This window comes from Hirundo rustica, chromosome 8, assembly GCF_015227805.2.
Source record: "Hirundo rustica isolate bHirRus1 chromosome 8, bHirRus1.pri.v3, whole genome shotgun sequence".
Classification (NCBI taxonomy): Eukaryota; Metazoa; Chordata; class Aves; order Passeriformes; family Hirundinidae; genus Hirundo; species Hirundo rustica.
In genome coordinates, this window is record NC_053457.1 from 5,692,833 (window position 1) to 5,717,323 (window position 24,491).

The 24,491-nt window shown below is 41.8% G+C and overlaps 1 protein-coding gene across 2 annotated transcripts in view; it reads right to left on the minus strand.

The window, feature by feature from the left end:
• Positions 1-6,608: 6,608 nt before the first annotated feature.
• The window catches only part of IPMK (inositol polyphosphate multikinase), a 42,083-nt gene continuing 24,200 nt past the window's right edge, over positions 6,609-24,491 (minus strand). For both annotated transcript variants that reach the window (XM_040071021.2, XM_058421516.1), the window contains exons 4-6: positions 21,623-21,795; positions 13,156-13,237; positions 6,609-12,228 (exon numbers count right to left, since the gene is read on the minus strand). In XM_040071021.2, coding sequence (XP_039926955.1) covers positions 11,594-12,228; positions 13,156-13,237; positions 21,623-21,795 — 890 coding nt within the window. In that variant the 3' untranslated portion in view covers positions 6,609-11,593. The remainder of the gene's footprint in view (positions 12,229-13,155; positions 13,238-21,622; positions 21,796-24,491) is intronic.

The following is a 24,491-nucleotide window of genomic DNA, read 5'->3' on the forward strand; positions in this document are numbered from 1 at the left end:
CTCCCTCAAATTTTCACCAGGAAGCAGAAATTTTCCCAGCAATTCCCAGCCACTGTGACAATAAAACTCCCACTGCCCCAGACTTCCACTGCTGGGACAAAGCTCCTACTAGTACATGTCACTCACACATTGCACTAAAGTGCACCCTTGGGAAAGTGCTCCTACTTATTAAGAGTAATTAATAATTAGTCCAAAGAGTATTCACCACAAATCCACTGATAGAAGAGCTCTATTATTTTGCCTCATCTGGTGAGATAATCCTGTTCATGTATAGATTGGTTTCTCTAATAGACATTTATAAAGCCAACAGATAAGCAGTAGTAAACCTGTCTTGGTCAGGTTTAATGCACTGTCTCCAGTATTTATTGAGGCAGAGCAGCTCTCTTATTGTTAGCAGTATCTCAGCTGCTGCTTCCAAAGAAAATAGTTGTAGATCTCCCATCATGGGAGAGAAATTCAGGGAGGTTTTCAGCAGTTGTTTATAATACTGTTGTCTATTCAGGGAGATTTTTAGCAGCCCACTCAGCAAACCCCCTTTGTCCTCATCTGTTTGTACACAATACACAGAGTATGTCTAGTACCATGGGAGCTCTACCAAGTACTCTTACTATTGACAAGCCAAAATTTTAGCCTCATTTAACCAAATCTCCACCTTAACCCAAATTCTGTACAAAGGACTGACAAGTGTTGTCCTTTCCCCAGTTAATTTGAGCACTGACTTTAGGACATCTCACCTGGCAACTGAAAACAGCCCACAACAAAAACACAAATACACAGCATTTTCCAAAGGCTCCTGAAGGATGCAGAGCCCAGCTCATGCATCTGAGCAAATAAATAAATAAATAAATAGCTAACACAGAATAATAGTGATGTCTGATAATTTTTAATTAAAATAGTTGCAGGTCAAAAACGAAAAGCTCCATGGGGAGTAGCCATCTCTGCCAGGAACTTGGCAGGTCTTCATCCAGAACCACTCCAGGGTTTCTTGTCCTTTCTTAGTGAGGAATGAACACCCTCACTAAGAATGGGGCCAGGGCTGCAGCAGTGCCAGAAAGTGCAAGAGAGCCTGGGAGGCTCCAAGGCCTCCTCACTGCGCTGGCAGGCAGGAAAAATGCAGAAGAGACTGTCTGCCCCAAACCCCCAGTTACTGTCTGTGTGTAAGAAAGCTGCTGATACATTTCCCATGTTTAGGGCTGCACAAGCCTGAACAGCTGTTAACATGTTTGGAAAGAATGTGCCAGTGGTAGACTTCAACAGTGTCTGCCGATGGTAAATTTGGCTCCAGCTGAGAGACAGGGAAAGAGAAAAAAAGCCCTGAAACAAGAAAAGCATCTCAAGAGGGTCACTGGAAATGCTGGAACCAGACAAGCTGAGAGGCACTGAGCTGAAATAGGACCAGAATTTCTGCTACTACACTGGTGTGCTGGTGTGCTATATTGCTATGTAGACACTTCTTTTCGTTAAAGTTCTTTTATTTCAATGCACTTTTCTTTAAGGGAGAATGCCCAGCTCCCTGCAAATGAATTCCTCCTCTTCAGCCTGGCTGTCTCTCCCTGCCCTTTCTTTAATTGATTGTCCGTTCTGCCTTGGGTTTCACTTAAGCAAAGCTAATATAACTGAGGACTAAAAGTGGAACCTTCCTTTCCTGGTGGCAAAAAAGCTTTCATTATAAATACCTCCTGGTTCACTTCTCGGGCTTCCCTGGCTGTCCTGCTGATTGCTCTAACACGTAGCACAGCTGCTTTTGCAGCTGTTACCAGGTGAGGTGGAAGCCTTCAGAGTGAAAAAAATACTCAATAAAGAAGTGCAAATCAAGGGCGTACACAGGACTTCTGTGTCTTTGTTATTTTCCTAGAGGCACACCAGCCTTTGAAAATTGAACAATTCATCATTTTACTTCACCAGGCAGAGTTTTAATAGTGTTTATACACTGCTGCTTCTGGTCATGCCCCAAGCAAATGGATGTGAAAGCTGAGCTGTGACAAAGCCTGGCTGGTTATCAGCCTCTGGTAAGGCATCACCATCCCAGGGAAGAGACTTGGAGCCTCCTTGCTCCAAGTGTTGGGGTACCAGTGTTAAAAATGAACCCAAAAAGCTTCCAGGCAGGGTAAGGAGCTGTGATTTCCAGCTGATTAAATGCCAATGTGTGACTCCAGTCAGTGGGCCAAATTCTCTAGGAGCCCTGACTCAGGGGGAGTGCAGGGGAAGTGCTGCACTGGAGACTTGTCTTCTTCTCTCACTGCACAATTAATCTGAAAAGGCCACTGAACAAAGAGCTGTCTCCCTAAAAGGAGTGCATTTTACACTCCGAGAGTACTTCTCCTTCATGAGCAAGCACATGCTAAGCTTGGGTCAAACTTAGAAACTGTCATTAGCATTAACATTATGTATGTCAGCTCCAAGATTTCAGAGGTAGCTTGAGCTGAGCTGCTTGAAAACCTTCAGGTTATTTCAGAAGAGTCTCACAGACTGTGTGAGCTCTTGGGTTTTAATTAGACTGAAAAATCCAGTTACATGAGTTCTGATTAGCTTTAAGAAAAACCGTAATTTAATCAAATGTTATGTATGGGCCATTGGTTTAGTTTCATTTGTTAAACACTGCAATGGAAAGAAAAGCTTGTCTGAAACTGCCCAGCTTTCCAAAGATAATTACAAGCACATTGTCTTAGGTTACAATGTAAGATGCAACCAAAAGTATGTATTCTATCACCACCTTCATAAGGTTTTAAAAACAGGTGGGGCAGTGTTCTTTATCTCTTCCATGACACAACCCTGATAACCCCCTGTATCTTCTGTTAAGGTGCTATCAAGTCTCACTGCTTAACTCACACAATTACATCATCCCATTGTGAGATGCTGCGCCCAGGGGGAGGAACCAACCATTCCTACCTGGATATAATCTGAGTTTTGGAACACCACAGGCAGCCTTACCTACTGGATTCCCAGGGGACAAGAACTCAATAACCACCACTGGACCTTTAGAGGGAGACCAGACCCTTCTACAGGATCACTGCTTCAACAAAAGCACATCTATCTCTTCAAGAGAACTGCAGCCACCATTTAATGGGACTGCTACCACCACCCTGACCAACAGGTTGTCAGGTCATATCCTAACTCTGACAGTTTAAGCAAGTGCTTTCTGCCTCTATTTTAATTTTTCTGTTAAGTTGTAATTCCAACTCGGAATCTCCCAGTGGTTTGTTTTCAAACTAGTACACTCATAAAAATACAGCTCTAGATCCAGATAAATAGTAACTATTGCTTTGGTGCCTGGTTTGATCTTTTTTGACTTCATTGATGCCATCTTCCTCATACAGATCACAAAACAGCAGAACTGATAAAAGGAATTGTGACACATCTCTTAGTTAACTTTTAAACTGTGGTTTTAATACTAAAGTTTAGTAAAAGTCAGGTTTAAAGGAAATAAAAACAGCCACCGTGAGGCCATGCTGTCTATTTAAAGAAACATTATTTTTCTTTATAAAGAAGCTTGTGCAATACAATATTAGTAAGAATTACTTACCCATGTGCAATACAATATTAATAAGAATTACTTACCCATGGCTGCATCTGTAGTGTGATGGGTTATTCCGGACTTCTGTTACACACTAAGGAGAGCAGTGTGCTGCTGAAGAGGGCTGTGATAACCAGAGCTGGCTGCCATCTAGAGATCACATGGCACCCCACAGGTGAAAATTTCTGCTTTGGGGCTATTTCCCCAGATGGTTTAAAAAGAAAACCAACCAAAAATGTAACAGGAAAGAACCTGGAAAGAGGATGAGGGAGTGTCCAAGCTCAATGTTTCACAGCATAGGTAGGAAAAAACAGAGGGAAATGCTCTGCCAGCCCGAGCTGGAGATGAAATGTGCCCTGGTGAGCCAAGCAGTGTCCCAGGACATGCACCATCCACAGGTGAGACCACAGTGAATATTTAAACAGGGCAAGACCTATCACAAGGTTGTATGATCCTGCACAAGGGCCCAGGCAGCTCTGGTTTCCTCAAGCATTTTGAAGCCACGCTTCAGTATTCAAGCTGGAATTCAACTATATGCAACAGAGGACCATTGCTTTTACATACTTAAATCGTAGCGTAAGTTTTCTGCTTGGATTGAATAGAGACCCGTAACAAATTCCCAAGACCTTTTGATTGATATGGGATATTGATATGTTTTTTGGGAATTAATCCCTCCTACCCACAAACTTACATGAGCAGGTATTGGGAAAGCCCGAGGGCATATCCTAGATGAGACACCAGTATTTGAGTATCAGAGTATTTGAAAACAAAAGGTTCACGTTACCCAAGCCCAAGTTGCCAGCATTTTCTTTGAAGCTATTCCTGATTTGTTTCTTTCTTTTGAGAAGTAATTTTGCAAAATTAGTACTTGGGCGTGTACCTATTTGACAGCTTCCCATCCGCTGGCCCAATTTATATCCACTGAAACTGCTAAAAAATCAAGTTTTTATTTCCAGACACATTGCAGTTTATATAGCTGTGGAAAAATGGGGGCTGAACTCAGTTCCTCCTTATGCTTCATCAACCAAAAAGTGTGCACTGACACCAATCCTCCAAAGCCATCCAGGGCAACAGGTGATTGGCTGCCCTTCAGATACACTGCACAACACACAGGTGGATTATTTGCTCTGCTCCAGGTCAAAGAAATGTGGAGATGGCCAGAGGAAAATGTGTATATGGTGGGTATTTTACAATTCTTATTCTAGATAATCCTCAAATCTTGTGCTGGCCTAAACCACTAACTACAGTTACATTTAGAAGAAGCCCGCATTTGGCGATGGCAAGAAGGATGAGAAGTACAAGCAAAAACAGAGCAGCAACAGGAGATAAGGGAAATGTCTGACATTAAGGGTGAGACTTTTAAACAGCTCTCTAGAAACTCCATTGTTAAGGAAACTTCCCAGTCTGAGCATCCAGGACCACTCTGACAGTCACTCTCATGCACCACCTGAGCTGGACCAAGGCCCCTTTGCAGCTGCACAGCACGCTCACTCACACTGGGTTCCTTTATGGGCTCAGACCCAGGTTTTCTATGGCAGTCTCAGACATTCAAATTCTCAAAATAATTTAATCTTGGTGCAGTGACCAAATAACAACTCTAGCTGGTTCCTTTGAGAAGGGACCCGAAAAAAGGAACCCCTTGGCTTTTATCCCCTCACAGTCTGGGCACAAAGTCAGGGGTCCTCTGCTCCTGCTGCGTCTCTGAGTGTCCATTCTCCTGGCTGGGCCACAGGACCCCAGGGCCCTCGTTCATACGGAGGATCAGCAGGTCACAGCCTCTGGCCCCAGGCTCCCCCAGACTTCAATCTGCAGCTCCACTGCAACTGCCCTTGACCTGCACTGAATAGATTCTTTCACACCCATTTCCCTCCCACAGCCCCAGCCTTTCCCCTACACAGAAGAGGCACTTCTCCCCCTAAACACAAATCAAACTGAGGAAGCCAGGAGAGGAGAAAATTTGTAATTTATGTGTCAGATAGGTGGGGCTGTAACATTTGGCATCTGCCAGGCATCAGTCACGCTGTGCAGAGGCAGTGGAACACAAACCCCAGAGCTACACCAGCAGAGACCCATGAGTAGGTCTTTGCAGTAAGAGAATAGCAGAGAACAGTTGTCACACAGGGTCATACCCGACAGCCTGAGCTCCATGTGCATCCTGGATGGGATGTCCATGTGTGGGGGCTCTGTGCAGCTCCCCAGCTCCTCCCCACACGGCATTTTCTTAGTCTGAGGCAATTCTCAGCTGCATCCCTGACACTTTTCACCATGCAGCTGTTCAAACATGCACGTGAGAAAGGAAGGAGAGAGCAGAGACAGCAACCCCCAGCCAGGCAATAGCCTGACAAGTGATGTGAGCAGACAGCAAAGGAGTGCGATTCCTTCTTCATTTTAAACCAACAAGGAAACGGGGATTCCTTTGCAGGATTTTTCAGTGCATAACCACTATTCATTTTTTAAATTCAAAACACAAAGAAACCTTAGATCCTCACAATTCTGTGATTTTTGCCAGTTACAGCCTCACCCCGTAATTTCTTCCAATTCTGGAGCATGGGAAGGAAGGCTGCACAGAGCCATGGGACAGTACCTATGACTACCGAACACATTTAGACAAGCAAGGCAATACATTAAAAATAAATAAATAAATAAATAAAAATCCCAACATAATCTCCCCTCTAAACCAAACCCTCTTAAAAGTGAAGCACTAAGGCTGTTCCTGCATGCTTTTGGAAATTGGGACCTGATGTGGGATGCAAAAGGACTTGTAATCAACGACATACCCAGCCTCCTGTGGTCCTGTTCAGGGTTTTCCAGGATGAGTTTAAAGGATTGTGGAATTTTATTTTTTTTTTATTTTACAGAGATGATTCTTGTATACCCAGCAGGTATCCCCAATAAACAATGGCAATGGATGCTGTGACAAAAATATGGTAGTACAGGAAACCTGGTAAGTCCAAAGGAAACACATTATAGAGTGCACAGAAAAAAAAGAAATAAAAAAGGAAAGAAAGAAGGATTCATCAGTGCAGGTAGTAGTCAAGTAAACTTTTTCTCAACCATCTTCTTGTATCTAAAAGAAACCAATTATACTTGCAAGTCACTTACAGAAAATTTTAATAATTTGCCAAATATACAGCTATTAGAATGACCCTAGATATCACTAATAATTAAGTTACAAAAGTTGGTAGATAGCACAGTACAATGTTCTGTAAAATAAACACGGGTAATATTAGCAATACTCCCTGTGGTCCAGGAATGTCAGAAAATAGCAAATGAAACTGCAAACACATACAGATCAGAGGAGATTGAGGGGGAGCTTTAGACACTTGGATCAAAGAAACTGAGACTAGACTAGACACATTCATTCAATACCATAATGAAAGTAGAACTTTAAATCTCAAAAACTACTAACAACACAGCATCAGGTGCAATTTCACATGGTTTCTTCTATGTTCCAGTACAGTTCCCAGAGGATTAAAGTGCCTTTGTGCACTGTAGTTTCATTTAGTCAGGTGCAACACACATTGTATTTGGAAGTTACTTTCTTTTTTAAAAAGTGACCTATGAAATAAAATGCCTACTTGAACCAATGCACATAATTCAAATGAATGTGTTTTGAAGTACCTTTGTTCTGACTTTGCTACTGAATGTCATGGAACAAATTAAACTCCAAATCCACAAGGCCCATGTCCACTAAATAAGACCTGAGTAGAAGATATTTACTGAAACATATTTTCTGCGGTACAACCCTTAGTTTGCTTATTTTCCCCTTTCAAACATATTTGCCCTTCGGATGACAATTTTTTACTGCAGCTTTCATGTACAGATTGCTGTGAACATGAAAAACAGGCACGATTTGGGCCGTGGCTATGGCGATGAATGTGCTTCCCAGGTACCATCCTGTTTTAACACAACACATTCTCTCTGTGGGACAACCGAAGATCTGCAGCCTTTGGATCTCACCCGTAGCCATCCTCCGTGCTACAGCACGGACCCAGCATCCAGCTCAGAGCTCCTTAGGAACTCTCAGTGCTCCCTGCTGTGCTACCTCCTTAAACCCAAACCTCCACCTGAGCTGCAAGCGAGGGAAGGAAAACTCCACACAGTTCACCTGGCACTCACCTTGCCCTCAGAACGTCCTCTTCAACTCACAAGAACTCGCACAAGGTCTACGATCCAGTCTCCCATCAAATCAAGCTGTCCACCAGCAGCCACTCCTGCTCCTTCAGGGGACAGCGTATTCCCACAGGATTCGAGGCACCTGATGGTGTTTTTCAACAGCGGCACTTCAAGAGGAGTTACGGGGCATAAGCTTTTTAGGAAATACAAATTTCCATCGTGATGGCACCTGTGGCAAGGGCACTCGGGAGGAAACTGCATGCAGGGAAAAAAGCAACCTGAAGAAGTTAGGAGGATGAACAACTAATCCTAACTTTAAACAGCAAGTGCACCTTTGAGTCTCCACTCTTCCCGTGTCTCCCTACATTTGACTGTGCTTCCCACCATGAGGTGAGCAAGTCATTCCAATGGTTTTAGGTTCATAAAGCGAACACCCCTGCACACCTGACAGCACAGGTGGCACCATTCCTTCACCACTGTCACACCTGAGAAGGGCCAATTTAAACTCTGCACAATCAGATGAGAAGGTTTTACTGGGGTTTCAGTTTTGTAGCATGTTAACATTACTTACAATATTACATGCACTGAAATATTTCAAGAACATACACACTCTTGTTAATCAAATTAATGGAAATTGGTGGTTTTCTAATCTATGTAGTACTTCTTCAAGTTCTCCATGAAACCGTGAGATTATGGAAAAGAACGCTCTGGTTATGCATTACAGTAGAAAAAACCAAAATAGTACAAGTTTCATCAGAATCACAACTGCAAGTAAAGTCTCCAGTTCAGTTCATAAAACAAATTGAACTATTTTAAGTATTTCATAGTGGTAATATAGTATTATATAGTAACTTCCAATGCAATTTATGCAACGAATTTCACCCACATTCAAAAATACATCTGTAAATGCTTTTCATAAAACTTTATACAACTCAAGTTCTCCTTAGATAAGCCTAAGCCCAGTTCTCTCATCACCTAGATAGAAAGGCTTCAGAAGCCAATATTCTCAGAGTCCATGAGTGACAATGCTGCACAAGTTCTTCCTTTTTGAGTCTGCTCTGCTAAACCCAACTCTTATTGCTTAAAATCATCAATTTCCTCTGCAGGCCTAGCACCCAGCTACACCACACTACTCTGGGGCAGCAACCCACTGTTTGATGGGACACAAACACCTACAAGCCTTGTAACCATTCCTGTCGAGATTCCTGTGTAATGGCTGCCTGTCCTGTGTACTTTGTCCAGAGAGCAAAAGGGGCATTGCTGAGAGGGAGGGAGATCAATCATTGAGAGTACAGTGTTCAGTTCAGTGACCCACTGTCTCCCTCTTCATCTTCTGATTAATCACCTCTTCTGTTCAATGATTTCTGTGAATTCCAACTGTAACTGAAAACAATTGGTTCAGACACAAGACACCAGACACGCCATGTCTAAAATCTGCAAGAACAGTGTGAATATAAGGCCTCAGCAGGCTCAAACTCACAGCTGGTACTATGCCCAAACATCTCCATGGCAAGCTTTATTTACACAATTTCCAATTAAAAATACTGTTATTTCTCAAGCTACATTTTAAATTATCAGAAATACATTCATAATAACTACTGGTACAAAACCCATGATAATTTTTTTTTTTTTATTCAAAATATTCTGACAGGTTGACAATATTCCAGGCATGTTACAAATACTGCCATAGCCAACAAAACAATCAATACTTAAAGAGCATTCAAACACCAAGGACATGTATCTTAAAGCAGAGACAGGAGAGTGCATGGTACTAAGTGCATACTAATCATTTTCCAATAACTGACTTGAGGAGAATGCCTCGTTTCTCTGGAACAAAACGGATTAAAATCCAGAAGAGATGAATTACAGAGGACAAAAAACGATGATGTTGAAAGGTTTTTGTCCATATTTTCCTATAAAACCTTGTAACTTTATGATACAAGGCCACTATCGGTCTGGACTACTCTAGTGTTGACCATTTATGGGGTAGAACAACAAAATCAGAGAAACCAGTGACAAAGCAAACAAAATCACAAACTCTTTCTAGAATATGGCTTAAATTAATTCACAGAGAGTTGGGAATATATTAAAACTATAAGGTGCAAGAGAAATACCAGGTAGAAAAAAAGTCCCTCTTCTTCCTGGTACTTTCCCCCTCAGACTTCACTGTATTTCCCATAAAATTTTCAACACGCTGGTCTCACCTTTCCTGCAAGCCCATTCCCCACGCTTGTGAAACATCGTGTTACTAAAAGGTTGGTTTCAGTCTTGAACGTATTGGCCAATAGGAGCTCTAAAGTTTAAACCATGTAATTCTACACATAGTAATACCCTGTTTCTCCCAATTAACCCAAGCTCTCAAATAGAGCTAAAAATTCAGCTTTATTTAAAACAGCGTATTTTGCTTGAAAAAGTATGAATCTCTTTGTCATGTAGAAAACAGATGTCCAATGAAGAACTTGTCAGGATGTGTACACAGCTGAGTGCATAGTGCAGAACATCATACAGAGAGAGCAGCAAGGCCACAGGGTCACTAAGTCCACATGAAAAAGATGTACATTTCCAATGATCAAATTCACTCTAAAACATTTTCGTCCTGGAAATGCTTTAAGCATTAAAATCTCACTCTAGAGATGGCAAGACTCCTCCATTCCCACTTTTCATACAGTTCACTGTAATATGCATGGCAGCAGAGCCACGCACAAAGCACACAGAAGAGACACACCAAAATTGCTTTGGAAACATCATCCCGATCTCAAGTATTCCACACAAAAGTCGAATTTCTCTTGTGAAAAGGAAGGAAATGGTACAGCTTTCAGATTACACAGCTTGCCTGTGTGTCATTAAAGCCACCTGCAGTGTCTGCAGCCCGGGACGGGAGAGCCACAGCTCCGCTGGCACAAGCGGTGGCACAGCTAGTGGCTCCAAGGCTGAACAATCTCACAGGAGGCTCCTCCGCCTGTATTGCTTCTGGTTCCAGTCAGTGCTCCCCAGCAGTGGAAGCATCAAATGCTCATTGCAGAAATGCAAGTGCCTTACAGCCAGCAGAGCTCTGTACACTCACCCAAAATATTTGTTTCCCCATTCTACTAGTTTGCTTTTTAAAGCAATGTTGTTGGAGAAGGGCCATGAGAACAACAGTGAGACATTTTCCCTAATCACAGCATCAGACACTCAACTAATAGACTGACATAATCTCCTAAACCAAATTAGTTCCTGGAACATCTTGCATTTGCCTTCTTTCACTCGTTCTTAGGAACAAACAGTTTCTCTAGAAATTGTGCAGTTTAAGCCTGTCATGGTATCGTACTCCAGCATTTTCTTAGCACCTCAACACAAATTACATGGTAGCTCATCTGTGGTGAACATCGGCTACAGACATCCGCGCAGGGGGAAGGACTGAAAGAACAACAATATTGTCCCATGACATGGAAAAGCACTTTGGGATGCACTGGCTTTAGGTGAGACTGCTGACTCAGAACGGGATTTCTCTACAAGCAGAGTTACTCCAGTTATTCAAATACAGTAAACATACGGGCAGTACTGAGGACATCAATCCTGCACCTTACAACTTTCAGTCTATTTTCTAAACACCTCTTAATGGAGATGTGGCTCAGTGTCAAGGCTAAATGGGCAAAAATGTAATCTATGCTAAAGTCATTAGAGGAACTACCATAACCCTTGCTTCTGGTGGTCCTTGGACTTAAGCCAACCATATACATTTCATTCTAATTATTTACCTATCCTGCTTTATCTCAAGTATCTTCATCCTTTCACACTTCCTAATTAACTATCAATATTTTTCCTGAGTGAAATTATAAAAAGTTAAACCCTTCTACCAAAAGTACAAAGACAAATAAAATATAGACAATACAAACCCAGTTATACAGAACTACAAGTGCAGAAATTCTTCATGTTGTTGCTCTTTATCATTGGCCCCCAATAAAAAACATAGCAAAGAATTTAATTATCCAAAATATTTTGCAGTACTGTGATTAGATTCTTCAGACCATAAATATAGCCCTCATCCTTTGTGTTGCTAGGAAACACGTGAGCAAAATCAATCATTCGGACTTCGACATTTGCACTTTCCTTGGTCTCTGCTGGCACGTGATAGAAAACTTTTTCCAGTTGGGGTAGAACATTTCCATTCAGGTGCTCCTGCGTAATGCACGTGCTGGTTTTCCACACGTTATCTTGCTCTGAGTTTTCAACTTTCAGCGAGAGCTGACTGTGGTGCCTCTTTGAGCACGCCTTTTTGTGAAGTGCATAAAATTTAGACAAGCCTTTGCTGACGGAGGCTTCAATTTTTCCATTCTCTGTGGAATTTATCACATTAATATTATTATTATACTCCAATACATCTCCACCTGATAGCAGCCCTTTGGGCACTCTTCTCTTCTCCGCCAAGGTGACGTCGCTCAGCCGCACAGTTGTCGCTTGACATGAACCTTCATAGACAAACAGCAACGAGCTGGCGTAGAAATTGAGCTGTGTCTGCCCCTCAAACCACTCCAAGATCTTTTCAACCTTCTGAATGCTGGCAGCTACCACATCTTTTCTCAAGCAGTACCCGCTGTGGAAAAACTTTGAGATGCCTGCAAGAAATACATACATATTGGGATTATTTTCACTTCTTAACAGAAAACAAACTATTTTTATTTCTTTTGGGATGAGAATAGTTCCTATTTGAAGGAATAGACACCATCCAGGTAGTTTCTGTTCAGACAATTACTAACTAAACCCAAAATTAACCTAAGAACTCTGAGACCTTCAGTCACGTCACCTGCTGTGTAATACTACAGAGCTTGGGCTTGGCTCCTAAGTAAAAGTAAATGCATCAAAAACACAGTAAATGAATGTGGTTCCTGCTCCCAGATCAGTTTAACAAGTGTCTGGACAGTTTTGGGCAGGGACCTATTCAATTCTCCATGCATAAACAGGCTCAAGCAGGTTATTATGAGTTTGTACCTTCTGTCCCTTGCTGGGGGACAGATGAGAAAGTGTCAATAACTAGTTTGCAAAAATTATCACCAAACAGTCCCATCATGGCAGCATTTTTATTAATTGTTAATGGAGAGCAACATGTGGGTTGACTTCAACTGATTAAGTCCTCTGAATTGAAAGATGCTTTTGTAGTAGCTTTCTAATAGAAAATACACTTAGATACTCACAGAAGATAACCAGAAACAAAAAAATGTATTTATAATAAAAACATGTAATACTTTAAAAAAATTTCTGCTTCATTATGGTTTCAAAGCTGCAAAGAAGTTGAATTCTAGAACTCTCTCCCCCTTATTAGCAGTAAAAGAGATGTGAAGAGGAAATTCCTATAGTCTGCACTGCTGTTACAGCCAACTGCACACTTCATTTCTGATTGACAGGCAGCTCAAATATAACAGCGAACAGCCAAAGATCCATCTGACATGAGGACATAAAAGGTCTTTTATAATGGGAACATCCAAAGCATTTAAATGAAAAAATCCCAGCGCACCGAGTTCTGACACTCCAGTGCCCCTACTCACCGTCCTTTACTGTTTCCTTGGTCAAGCTCCTTCCATAGTGCTGGTTTTGTGTCTCATAGCTGTCCGAAGACACGTGGTACACCTGAAAGAGGCAAGGACAGGGCTCCCTGTGTATTCTGAAGCAGCAGGATTTCTGCAGAGCAAGAGACACCTCACAGACAGGCCACAAAACATTTAACCCTCACACTCCCTGCTGTGCCCAGCACTGCACTGTAGTGCTCTCCAAAACTCTCCCTTCAGCCCTTGGGCTCCAAGCTCCAGCTTTCCTTTGCTGGAGACACCCTGGTGGTGGCAAAAAGCAACGTACCCATTACATTGGAACTCTTTCCTAAGGCCTTACAAATCACAACTGAGATCTGAAACTATCAGACTCCTAGCTGCGTTACTGCAGATGTTAAATCAGCAAGACAACAAAGCAAAAATTTCATTGCAATTATTTTGAGTTCTTAAATATAAAACTGTTTAGCACAAGAGCAAAACAGTAAGAATTACTATATGTGACCAGCAAGGCCCAGCTCCATAAGGCCCATCTGCAATTGTCAGCTCAAATGAGGCTTCACTAAATAAATAGCAGCAGACAAGCAAAAGCTGGTTGCAGCATCAACAACAGTACTTCAGCTCTCATCTGAAAGGGAGGCAACCCACATGGGTACAGTTTTGTCCATATCAGGAAATGTACAAGCCTAAGGACTTAATTCAAAACTGCTTCACATATAGACACATTTTCTCTCACACTGAAATATTTCCATAGCAGAAATGTGCGAGGTAGCGATGCCCAAGTATAATTTGTTTATGAGAGCGTAGACAGTTCTTATTTGCAGAAATAATGGTGTTACCAAGCAGGCAGTTGTCTCTGGCAGGGACTTGGTGCTTGGCACTTGTTCAGACCACCCATCCCTGTGGCATCCACCCCATCCACAGCCTGCCCTCCCTTCACTGCTGTAAAAAGGGAGGATCCCACTGACAGAGTCAGGGCGCACTGCTGATGTGCCTGCTCCTCATCCCTCCTCCAGGGCCTTATTCTTGCTGAAGCCAACAAAGAAAGTCCACAACAGTGAAACAGCAGGAATAAAAAGGAGTACTAAATAAAGAAAATGGAATTCCCTGCTTTCATTACAGCCCATCACCCTGAAATGTCTCTCCCCCATCCAAACAACAATAAATCCAGTATGGCTACGCAGATCCCCACCTCCTGTTTTGCAAAGCAGCTGGGAACAACAGTCTTAAATAGCTTTTGACAAAAAGAAGTAATTAAACTCAGTCCTCGAGGAACTGGTTTTAAGTCACCAATCATGAACTGAAGGGGCAGTAAACAGTTCTCATTAATCTAAAAAAATAAAGAGCTGTAAGTCTAAATGTTTGAACTTACTCGGCAGCAGAGACACTTCAAACACTGTTATAATAGCTGGAGAAACTGAGGCCTCCATGTCTATGAAATGAAGAAGGCCATAGTAGAGATGAGTTATTCTAAAACTGCATCTGTCAACTGTGATTTTGGTTTCACAAGAACAGTAATTTTTCTCCACTTAGTTTTTGCTGGGTTTTTTTCCAAAGCACATGAAAGAAGTACAGCATACGACACAGAAACCCAAAGGTTACTTACATAAACGCTTCAGGTACCAAAGTAACCTTCAAAAACATACCAAACATTTCAAAACTTTTTAAAGAGCTACAAGTCAAAGGCAGTTCAATAAAGAATAATATTGCTTAGAAAGAAAATCTAGAGTCTGATGAGTACAACTAAGTTTTCACTAGCTGTGTCTTCATTTTAATGATATTAAGCATTCTCATGGTCCAGGGGCAGCTTTCTGCAGACATCAGCACTGCAGCAGCACCCAACCCAACCAGCTTGTTTACCAGAACCTTATCTCTTCCCCTAGGAGCTACAGGTTTTGTGACACAGGCACTAGCTCAAACACCCTGATTAAGATCTGCAAGCTCATTTTGTTTTCCAAAGAAACGCTGGAACAGCACATCAGACCCTGTGCCTCTGAATTGGGTTTCCCAAGAAACCACCCCACCTCTTCCTGTAATTTGAACAAAACCATTCCCCAAATGTCTTTCTATATTGCTTACAAACCCCGAGGCAGATGTGCATGCTGCATCAACAGCACATTTTTAACCACACAAAACAGTCAGTGACAAAGCACCAAGCCCCAGACCCACAGCATGAGTGTAAGTATGTGTTTAACCGCCTTGTGCACTCAGAAGGCCCTCGGTCACCAAGAGGCTTGGCTGCAGCCAGTGGCATCAAAGGACAACAGATCTGCATCGTCACAGAAACCAGCTCTTACCACCACCCTGAGACTCTGCACAACGGCAGGAAGAGACTGGTTGAACATTCCTGGAAAGCCTCACTCAGATACAGATACATCACACCCCATCCTGACAGCAAGGGAGCTGAAAGCCAAGCTCAAACAGAAACAATCTCTCACCAGCCCTTGCTCCACCCTCACCCACCCAAACACAGCTGGAAGAGCAGAAGGCTAAAATCAACTTCCTATTTGACAGAGCTCTTTCTCTACTGTGCTTTTGTTCACATGGTCACTACCAATCATGTGCTATTAACCATTCCCAAAAGGACACGCTGCCTTTGAACCAAGCTTTTCCTGTATCCCTGTTGTTGTAGCTGTCTGTACTGGCCCATTTCTGCCAGAACAATGACAACTCAGATCAGTAACCTTAACAGCAGCCAAGAAATTATTAGACAGGAAAATCTCACTTCTTGTCCACCTGCCACAGCTTGTTATGTGTTAGCTCCGTATCCACTGGCAAGTTTCCTGCAGAGTGCAAGACAAAGAAAACTTCCTATGAGCTGCAAAACACAGCCTTCAAGAAACCTCCTGCTCCATCAGTCATTTTTATGTATTCTTACAATGCAAGATCAGAGCTGTTCTGGCTGACAGGGCAAAGGCTTCTCCTTGTGCCTACAAGTAGCTCTCACTCAGTTATTAGCTTCCTGCACAAAAGGCTCTGGAATCCAGCAAGCTAACAGGTCCAGTTTACAATGAGTAGTAGTGACTCTGTCTGGGCAGCAAATCAAAAAATCCAGACCGTAACTGTTGAGGGAAATTATCTTTAGATGTTATAAACTTGCACTTGGCTTTTGTCTCCCTGTGAGGTGTTCTGTCATTGCTGTTTGCATACCGAAACAGCTTTTTGTACATTTTTTCAATTACAGTTCCTTCTTTTTTGTACCCTTTTCTTCAGTTACAGTTCCTTCATCTGACGTTCCTGAACTGATGGAAACCTTGAATTAAAATAAGAAGTTGGTCCAGCACAGTCTTTGAAAAAGCACAACCCTTGCAAGGTCTCAGCAAAAATTACAGTGTTTGGAAACCTTGCATCTTCAGCTTTGGGACGTCAAACTGAAGGCAAACTGATATCAAATGTTATGTAATGTTAATTACGGTGATTCAGTACCAACATCCACTGTAAGGCAGAAAAATGCAGACACTGCTCAAACGCTCATTGTGGCAGATGCCTGACTTCCAGAAAGTACAATTTCAATAAACGTTAAGAAGTATTTGGGGGAGATACTGCCGGCACAAATGAAAATCCCTATTCAGTAACTTGCAGAGCTCTTTCGCATCTGCAGAAAATATCTGCTAATCCACAGCACTGAAAATGGGAACAACAACCCCATCCTGTTTTGAGCAGGCCTGTAGAACACTCCAGAGCACCTGGAGAGCGAGGACCAGCTCGGCAGCAGGCACAATACGGACCTGTGTGGCACTGCCATCCCCACGGTGCCTGGGATGCAGCCTCCTGTGCAGCTCCCAGTGCCCATCCCTGCTCCCTTGCATGCCCCACACAAGGGCAGCCTGGGATCTGCTGTCCTAAGCAAGGACGTGGAGACTGGAGATCCGTGCTCTGATGGTGAGGCATCCAGACTCCACAGTGCCGAGGGCTGAGCTTCCCAGGGCCCAGGTTTGTTCTGTAAATGCACCTGCCAGCTGCACACAGGTAGGGGTGAGCGAGTGTTTGCACATTGCACACAGTTTCTGTTTACAGCCAGGCACCTCTGCACTCCTGAGAGCATCTGAAGGTCAGCACCCAGCTGCTATCGAGGCTGGAGCCACAAGGTGAAGGTGGGGGCAAGCAGGAGGCACCCCAACTCATTGTAGGAACATCCACCAGCAGCACCCACCCCTGAGCTCTGCAGGGACCCTCCTGGTGCCAGGAAAACCCCACACCCACACCTGGGCACCTTCTGCCTGCACCCCACGACTGCCCCAATATAAACACAAGTTTCCTTCATGCTCAAGTAACCCCGGTGTTACCCTGGTTTTTCTGAGTTTTTTAAAGCCTTTTGAATTTTCATAAAATGGAGTCAGATCTTTAGTTACTGTACAATATTAAGAGCAGTTTTCTACCTTTTTCCCATATATGTAACATACACAAATCCTTTGTTTTTCATTCTCTGTCCTTTGTTTGCATATTTCTAACCTGAAAACAATTGTAACTGACAACTGGTTTGACCATTCAGCTGAAGAGTGAGAACTCCAAGAAGCCAATGTTCAGCCAGACCCAAAAATGTATATAAAGTAAGAAATAAACAAGGAGGCTCTCTCTCCGCCCTGTCTCAGCTTTGAGCTAGAACAGAGGAACCTCTGCCCTGTGAAACCTCTCCCTCCGTGTGACTGCTTTGCGTGTCTCAGTGACACCCCGGGTTCTCTGCTGGCCCCTCATCCTGCCATGGGGTAACACTTCAAGAGTTTCAACAAGCCTTATTCTTCCTTTTTCAAAAAGAAAGTAAAGATTTAAAGAAAAAAAAATAACAAGGGGAGAATTTTTGTTAAAAAACATTCTCTTATTTGATATCTCTGCTTTATAGTAATGCTCTCACATTACCACTGCTGCTGAGAGCATGCCCAGTTATTCAAATCCACTCTCATTCCCTAATTTTTACTTTTTTAAAACTTAATTTATTGTTGCTAGACCACAGGTGATGAAAGTACACACATCCCTGCTTGCTGCTGCCTTGAAAATTCAGCACAGGAAGGATGCATCGCTGCTCCCTCATTTCCAAGACTATACTTAGATATTACTCTGCCCATTTTGCCTCTGTGTTCCTCTGGGCTACTTTGAGCGCTTCACGTGACTAAGTGCACCCCCAAATGCTCTGACAGCCAATATAACAGTTTTAGTCAAGTCCTTACATAAAAAGATTGTAGAATGAAATTATGTTGAAATTTATCCAGTGAAAAAGCAGATTATTAATCTCCTAAATAAAAGAAATTACAATGCTGCAATTAAATCATGAACCATCTTAAAAATAGCTTAATACAGTAGCTTTAGATTCCCAGTGCTTCCATGAAGTATCTCATTAGAATAAATTTCTTTTATGTAATAAAAAACACCTGTTCCAGCTTGGAAGATTTTTTTTTTCTGGGCTTTTAGTTGGTTTCTTCGGGTTAGGGCTTTACTGATTTCTTTATTTTTCATTTCATCGATTTTTTTTGTTTGTTTTCTTTTAGGTTTTGTTTTGCTTTGTCTTCCTGTTTTCTTAAACACCAAATCTCGAATTAGACTTATAAATGTAAAAACTCCAGGTTCTGGTAATCTTTTAGTGTAGAAGAATCTGAACTAGGTCAAGATTTAATACTGACTTCCCTCTTAAATCTTGTTACTAATGGATCAGAGCTTGTGAAAATTACCACAGTACTAGAAAGAGTTCATAAATACCTCATAAAATAGTCAGCTACAGTTGATTTGAAAAGATCCTGCAGAATCACGTGCTATAGATGAGAAAATTCACTTGTAAAACCAGCTTTGATTATTATTCATTACTGCCTGCATGTTCATAGGCACAAACAAAGGAAGTCAATGATGGATTACACTGGTAAAATTACATAATCACCAGTTTGTGCTTTTAAAAAAGTGTTTCAGAAATATTTGGAGTAAGTGAGATTGCAATCGATGTCCTGGAAACAAAAAAGAATCTGCCGAATCTGGGAACTGTGGATTCCAAAAGGACAGTGAATCTGAAATGAGAGCACAGCCCACACATTGTGCTTGTACACAACAGCATGCAGAATGCTCTGTATTTAACACTGCATGTGCTGTGAAGAGATTTCTTAGCTGTCTGTATGTCCCCTACTGAAACCATATCATAGCTTGTATTTTTGCTATTGCAACGGCACCTGAGACTTCCAGCTTCTACATAAACTCTGACTACTTTCATAACAAATCATGTCCACTCTGACAGAATCCCAGAATGGTCTGGTTTCAAAGGGACTTTAAAGACATCCCAGTTCCCATCATGTTTCACTGAACTACGTTGCTCCACATCCCATCCAACCTTGGACACTTCCAGGGATCCAGGGGCACCTGGGAAAGAAAGGAACTTCTCCACTGAGTACAGAATTGTGGTTTTAAACAATGTTATTAAAATAACTGTGCTTTCTAAATGTACTTCCATGCATTTATTCTGTCTACTCAGTGTTAAGCTAAATACAGGTCAAATGCCAGAACTGTGTACATAAACTAATATTATGCATAAAACAATGCATAATAAAAAGCTGCTTCAATAGCCTTTTGGGTAAAAATAAGGAGATTTTGGGGTAAAACCTCCACCTATAACACTTTTTTGCTTTTATCTCTTCATGACAACTTATATGATGGGAGTTAGAAAAAGCGTAGCCACATTCTCTGTTTTTCCTGGCCCTCTCCTTCTTGGCCTTGTAAATTTTACTACCCAAGCCCACCTCCCTGGTAAAAAAATCCCCACTGACTGGAGAGATTAAAACCAACCCCCTGTACCTCCTTGTTACACCATGTTTTGTCCAGCAAGCAGGAACAGCCTTCATCCAGCACGTGAGCTGTTCTGGGCAGTACGTATCTGTGTAGGAGGGTTTTATACTGCGGCCAGAATGTTACGAAAATAAAGCAGACAAGCTGAGAATCCCCCATAATGAAGGGGCAGAGAAGACACCTTGTGATTTCAGACTTTGCCAAGTGCTGTGTGAGGGCAGGAGGAACCTTTCCATTCTCTTTGGAAAACAACTTCCAGTATGCCAAAGGCAAAAATCCAAATCTCATCTAGTTAAACACTGGATGGAAAACTGCACTACTTGGGAGAACCATCATTACACATCCAGTCTAAATTAGGGGATTGAAAAAAATTCTGCAACAGGACAAAGACACACATAAGTGACAACGTTAGAAACAATGGTCACAAGCATACCATGGAAGCAATCATTCCTTTCGTCATGAAACAAAGGACATGAAGCACATTGTCTTACAAATGAGATAAGAGAGGTTATGTAATGACATCAACCAAATCCAAAGCTATAACCTCTGACCTTCCTTTTCCATCCAAACTGTTTGGCTGGTTTTTGACTTAACTCCCACATCCTCGCTCATAGGCTCACATAATTACTACTCATGACCACTATAATTTATATAGCAGCTTATCTCAAGGCAGAGTTATGGGGTGGGAGGCTGGGCAGTTCTGCACAAAACATTACAGAGATATTAGAATTATCTTGAACAATGGTGCAATCTGGCTGCTGTTGCTGTTGAACAGCAAAGGGGAAGCTTATCACAGTCTCCAGCCATTTACGTGTGTTGATGCAGAGCTTGAGGAGCCCTGGCTTTGTGTGTGAGAAGAAAAACAAAAATCTCACATCAAAAAGAAAACTATTCCTGTACCTATCATTGCAGAAAAAACTACTTTGGAATTCCAACAGTGATATCAACACATTTCTCTCACTGAGCCACGAATGTTCTGTACAGCTTTTCCTCACACTGAAGCTTTGGAGCAGCCAATGCACACATACTGACCCTCAGTATTCCTAAGAGTTAACAGGGATGTGTGCATGCCCAGCTAACCTCCCCCTGACAGCCATGCCTTGAGTGTGTAAACAGCAAAGGAAGTTCCCTTCTGACAGAAAGCTTTTTAAAATGTAAAACGTAAGCAGCTGTTCACAGCTATACGCATCACATTTGAGAGTTTACTTACTTTCCCCTAAATAGAAAAATTATGCAAAATTATTTTTATTTAAAGACAGAACATCAAGATGAAAAACATGGAGGACACAGCTCATTATTACATTATTAGAAAGACTGGTTCACTATGAAAATCTCTGATTTATGCCTGAAAGAAAACAAACACACAAAAATCCTCTTAATAATTTTAAATATCTGTGGAGGTGGTGAAGAAATAATTGCAACTATACACAGCTTTAAATACCCAGCGCCTCTCTTGTATACATATGCAGTGCCCATGTTGCAAATAGCTTGCCCTAATGGACACAGCCAAGTTCAGTAATTGTTTTGAAGCAGAGCAGTGCTTTGGCACAGATTTCACACGACAGCTGACATCAGCACTACCAAGACATTCAGGTAACACTGTATTTATGTAGAACTCAAGAGGATTGTTGTTTGCTGGGAAAACCAGTTGCTGTACACCAGGTGTGGGACAAGAGCATAAACTGAAAGTGAAGACAAAACAAGTTCTTACCCTCATTCCGAGAACCAAAAAGCCAATCTCTTCCATCAGCGGGTACTTGCTGACCTGCTGCTGTATCTTCTCCGCTGAAGCATAGGGATCGTAACTTTTCTGACCTATTTTTACATCCATTATGCAGGGCTTATTAAACTTACGAGTCACATCTTCCAGTTTTAGATATATATCTGTCAAAAAAAGGAACTTCTGTTAAATAATCGTCAAAGCAAAATAATTACATAGCTTCTGCTAAAGCACCTGTGGAGGAATGTAAGTAGTTTAAGGCTTAACATCACATGAATTCTTTAAGAGCCAAATTTGTCTCTGAATGCAGACTAAGTCATGGTCACTGACACCCACAAATTCTATTGCCATGAAAATCTAAATGCTTTCTTGTTTAGAAAACTGTATACAATTAACATGTGTTAACCTAGCATTCAAATTCAAATTATTGCCCAGATAAAACCCAGGAGTAACTTTTATAAAGCCATTACCATATCACAAGGAGCATTACTGACCACATACAAATGCGGGTTTTGCAGCTGTGTGGCTGCTTTGTAATTCAGATGGTCTCTTGTGTCATTTTATAAATGAAGCAAACATTTCAGTCTTAGCCTTCAGGGGCTGAAGTGCAACTCATTTTGCTTCTTTTTATCCCTCTCCCATCTGCACTCATTTCTCATGGCACACCTTTTGGAGAAAAGGCTCTTGGAATCCTAGGCTGCCTTACAAGCATTTCTAACAGTTTCTTTTGGGGCTTCTTAGTCCAGCCACCCTCCCAAAGTACTTGGAGTGCCAGAAAATTTAAAAGAGTATCTAAAACCTGATGAAAATGATGGCTACCAGCATGAGCCCCACACTGACGTTCAGAAGGAAATGGAGTTCAGTACCCACCCAGCTCTCAGACAATTCTGCTTGGGAGACAGCTGCACCCACTTCCAGCCCTGGCCAGGACATGCCATAACCAAGGCAACACACACCTCAGCACTGGTCTCATTCTTCATGTGTGCTTTGTAAATCCACCTGTCACCAGGCACAAGCTTCAAGTCTGCTTTTCTTTCCAGTACAGTCCATAAATGTATTATTTCTTTGGCTTTAATGCAGCCCAAATACAAAAAACACATTGTATTATACCCCACTCATGCAGCACCATCTCAAATGGGATTGTGAGAGAAAGCAAAATTAGTTCAAGTCTAAAAAGAGGCACAAAGTGCCTTGCTTGAAAGCTGTACAGACAGGTAACAAAACCAGTCTGAGTCAAGATAAAGTGAACAAGCAACATTTCACTTACACTTAATAAGAAGCACTTTCTTAAGAAATGAAAGGGACTTTAGTACTTTAAGTCCTACTAAGAGCATCAGGTTTTAAACCATCACGATCAAATGTCCTAATTTCTCACAAAGTATGTATTAATTTAAACAGGTTTGATTTAATCCTTAGGTGCCTGCTTTCTGTACATATGGAACCAGGCACCTTGTTCATGCAGTCAGTTTCAGAAAAACATGCCAAACCAATACAAACCAATTTAAAACAAAACAAAGCAACTCTCCCACTAACTCACTACACCAGTTTTTAATGTCCTTTGGGCTACAGGACCAACCTAGCTACAGGAAAAAGAGTTTTGTTTTAGGCTAGCTCACCCACTAACTACAACTACAGGAATACATCCAAGCTGAACTATCTTGTAGTTAACTTTGAGGAGCCCTAGGCAGCCAACAGACTTGATATTTGCTCACTGAATATCCCCAAAGGAGAAGCAGGACAAATATGCTTCCTGCCAGGCAGGGTATTCTGTATCACCTGAACTGCAGGTGCTACTTTTACTCTCCTAAGTTGTTATACAGAGGTCTAATTCAGTCAGGTATTAGCACAGCTTTTGCAGGACTTTGAGAAACCACTCCCAGTACCTGGGGAGTCCATAAAATCTGTTAGCTATCTCTTATTAAGCCAAAAATTGTGAAAATCTAGGTGTCATCCTTCTGACTCTTTTTGCATATTAAAGAAATCACTGCAATCAACAGATTTGTGTCATCACTCTAAAACAATGCAGGAAATAACTTAAGTTCAAGGTTTTCAGTACATAGCTCCCAAAAGCAAAGAGCCACAGGTTTACATGGGAGGTGAGGAAAGACAGCAAATACAAAAAAATCTCAGAAAAGGGCTGCAGTCCTCCACCACCAATTACAAAATGGTTTGGAGCATGTTGCCAGCACTCCAGAATCAAACTGTTAGAAATAAAAAATGATACAAATTGTTTAGATGCAACGTTTTCATCGGCCCTAAAATAAAACCATATAGGAAGTAGTAAAAAACATCTATTTCCACAGGTACCCATGGGTATCTGCTGTCCTCTGCTGCACCAGTCAAATGCCCACTTTTTAACCATACAGCACCAACATTCAGCACCTCCCAAATACTTAAAAATCCTAAAAATCTGTCACTTCGTTGTTCCCTGTCCTTTTCAGATTTCTTAAACCAGACTATCTTACCGGCCTCCTAAAAATGTAACAGTAACTATTTTGTAAAATTAAGCATCAAATTACCTCTGTAGATAACACCAACCCTGGGAAACACTAATTATTTGGCAAAGCCTGTAAGCTACCCAGAACTTTCCCATCTCCCTCACACTTTCTGGAATTAAATCTTCCTTGTGAGCTGACTCACAATCAGGCCTGTTGTATCTGTTAACACAACTCTCTGCTCTCACAAACCTGCCTGGCCTTGCTGGCAGAGCAATGCCAACCCAGATAAAGCACCACACACCAAGTTACTTTTTCTCACTATTGCTTCAAACAAATGGATCCATTTTTCCTGGCACTGGTTGGTGCTTATTTGCAGTGTACTCAACAATCTAATGACACAGCTCCCAAACCCACAATACTGG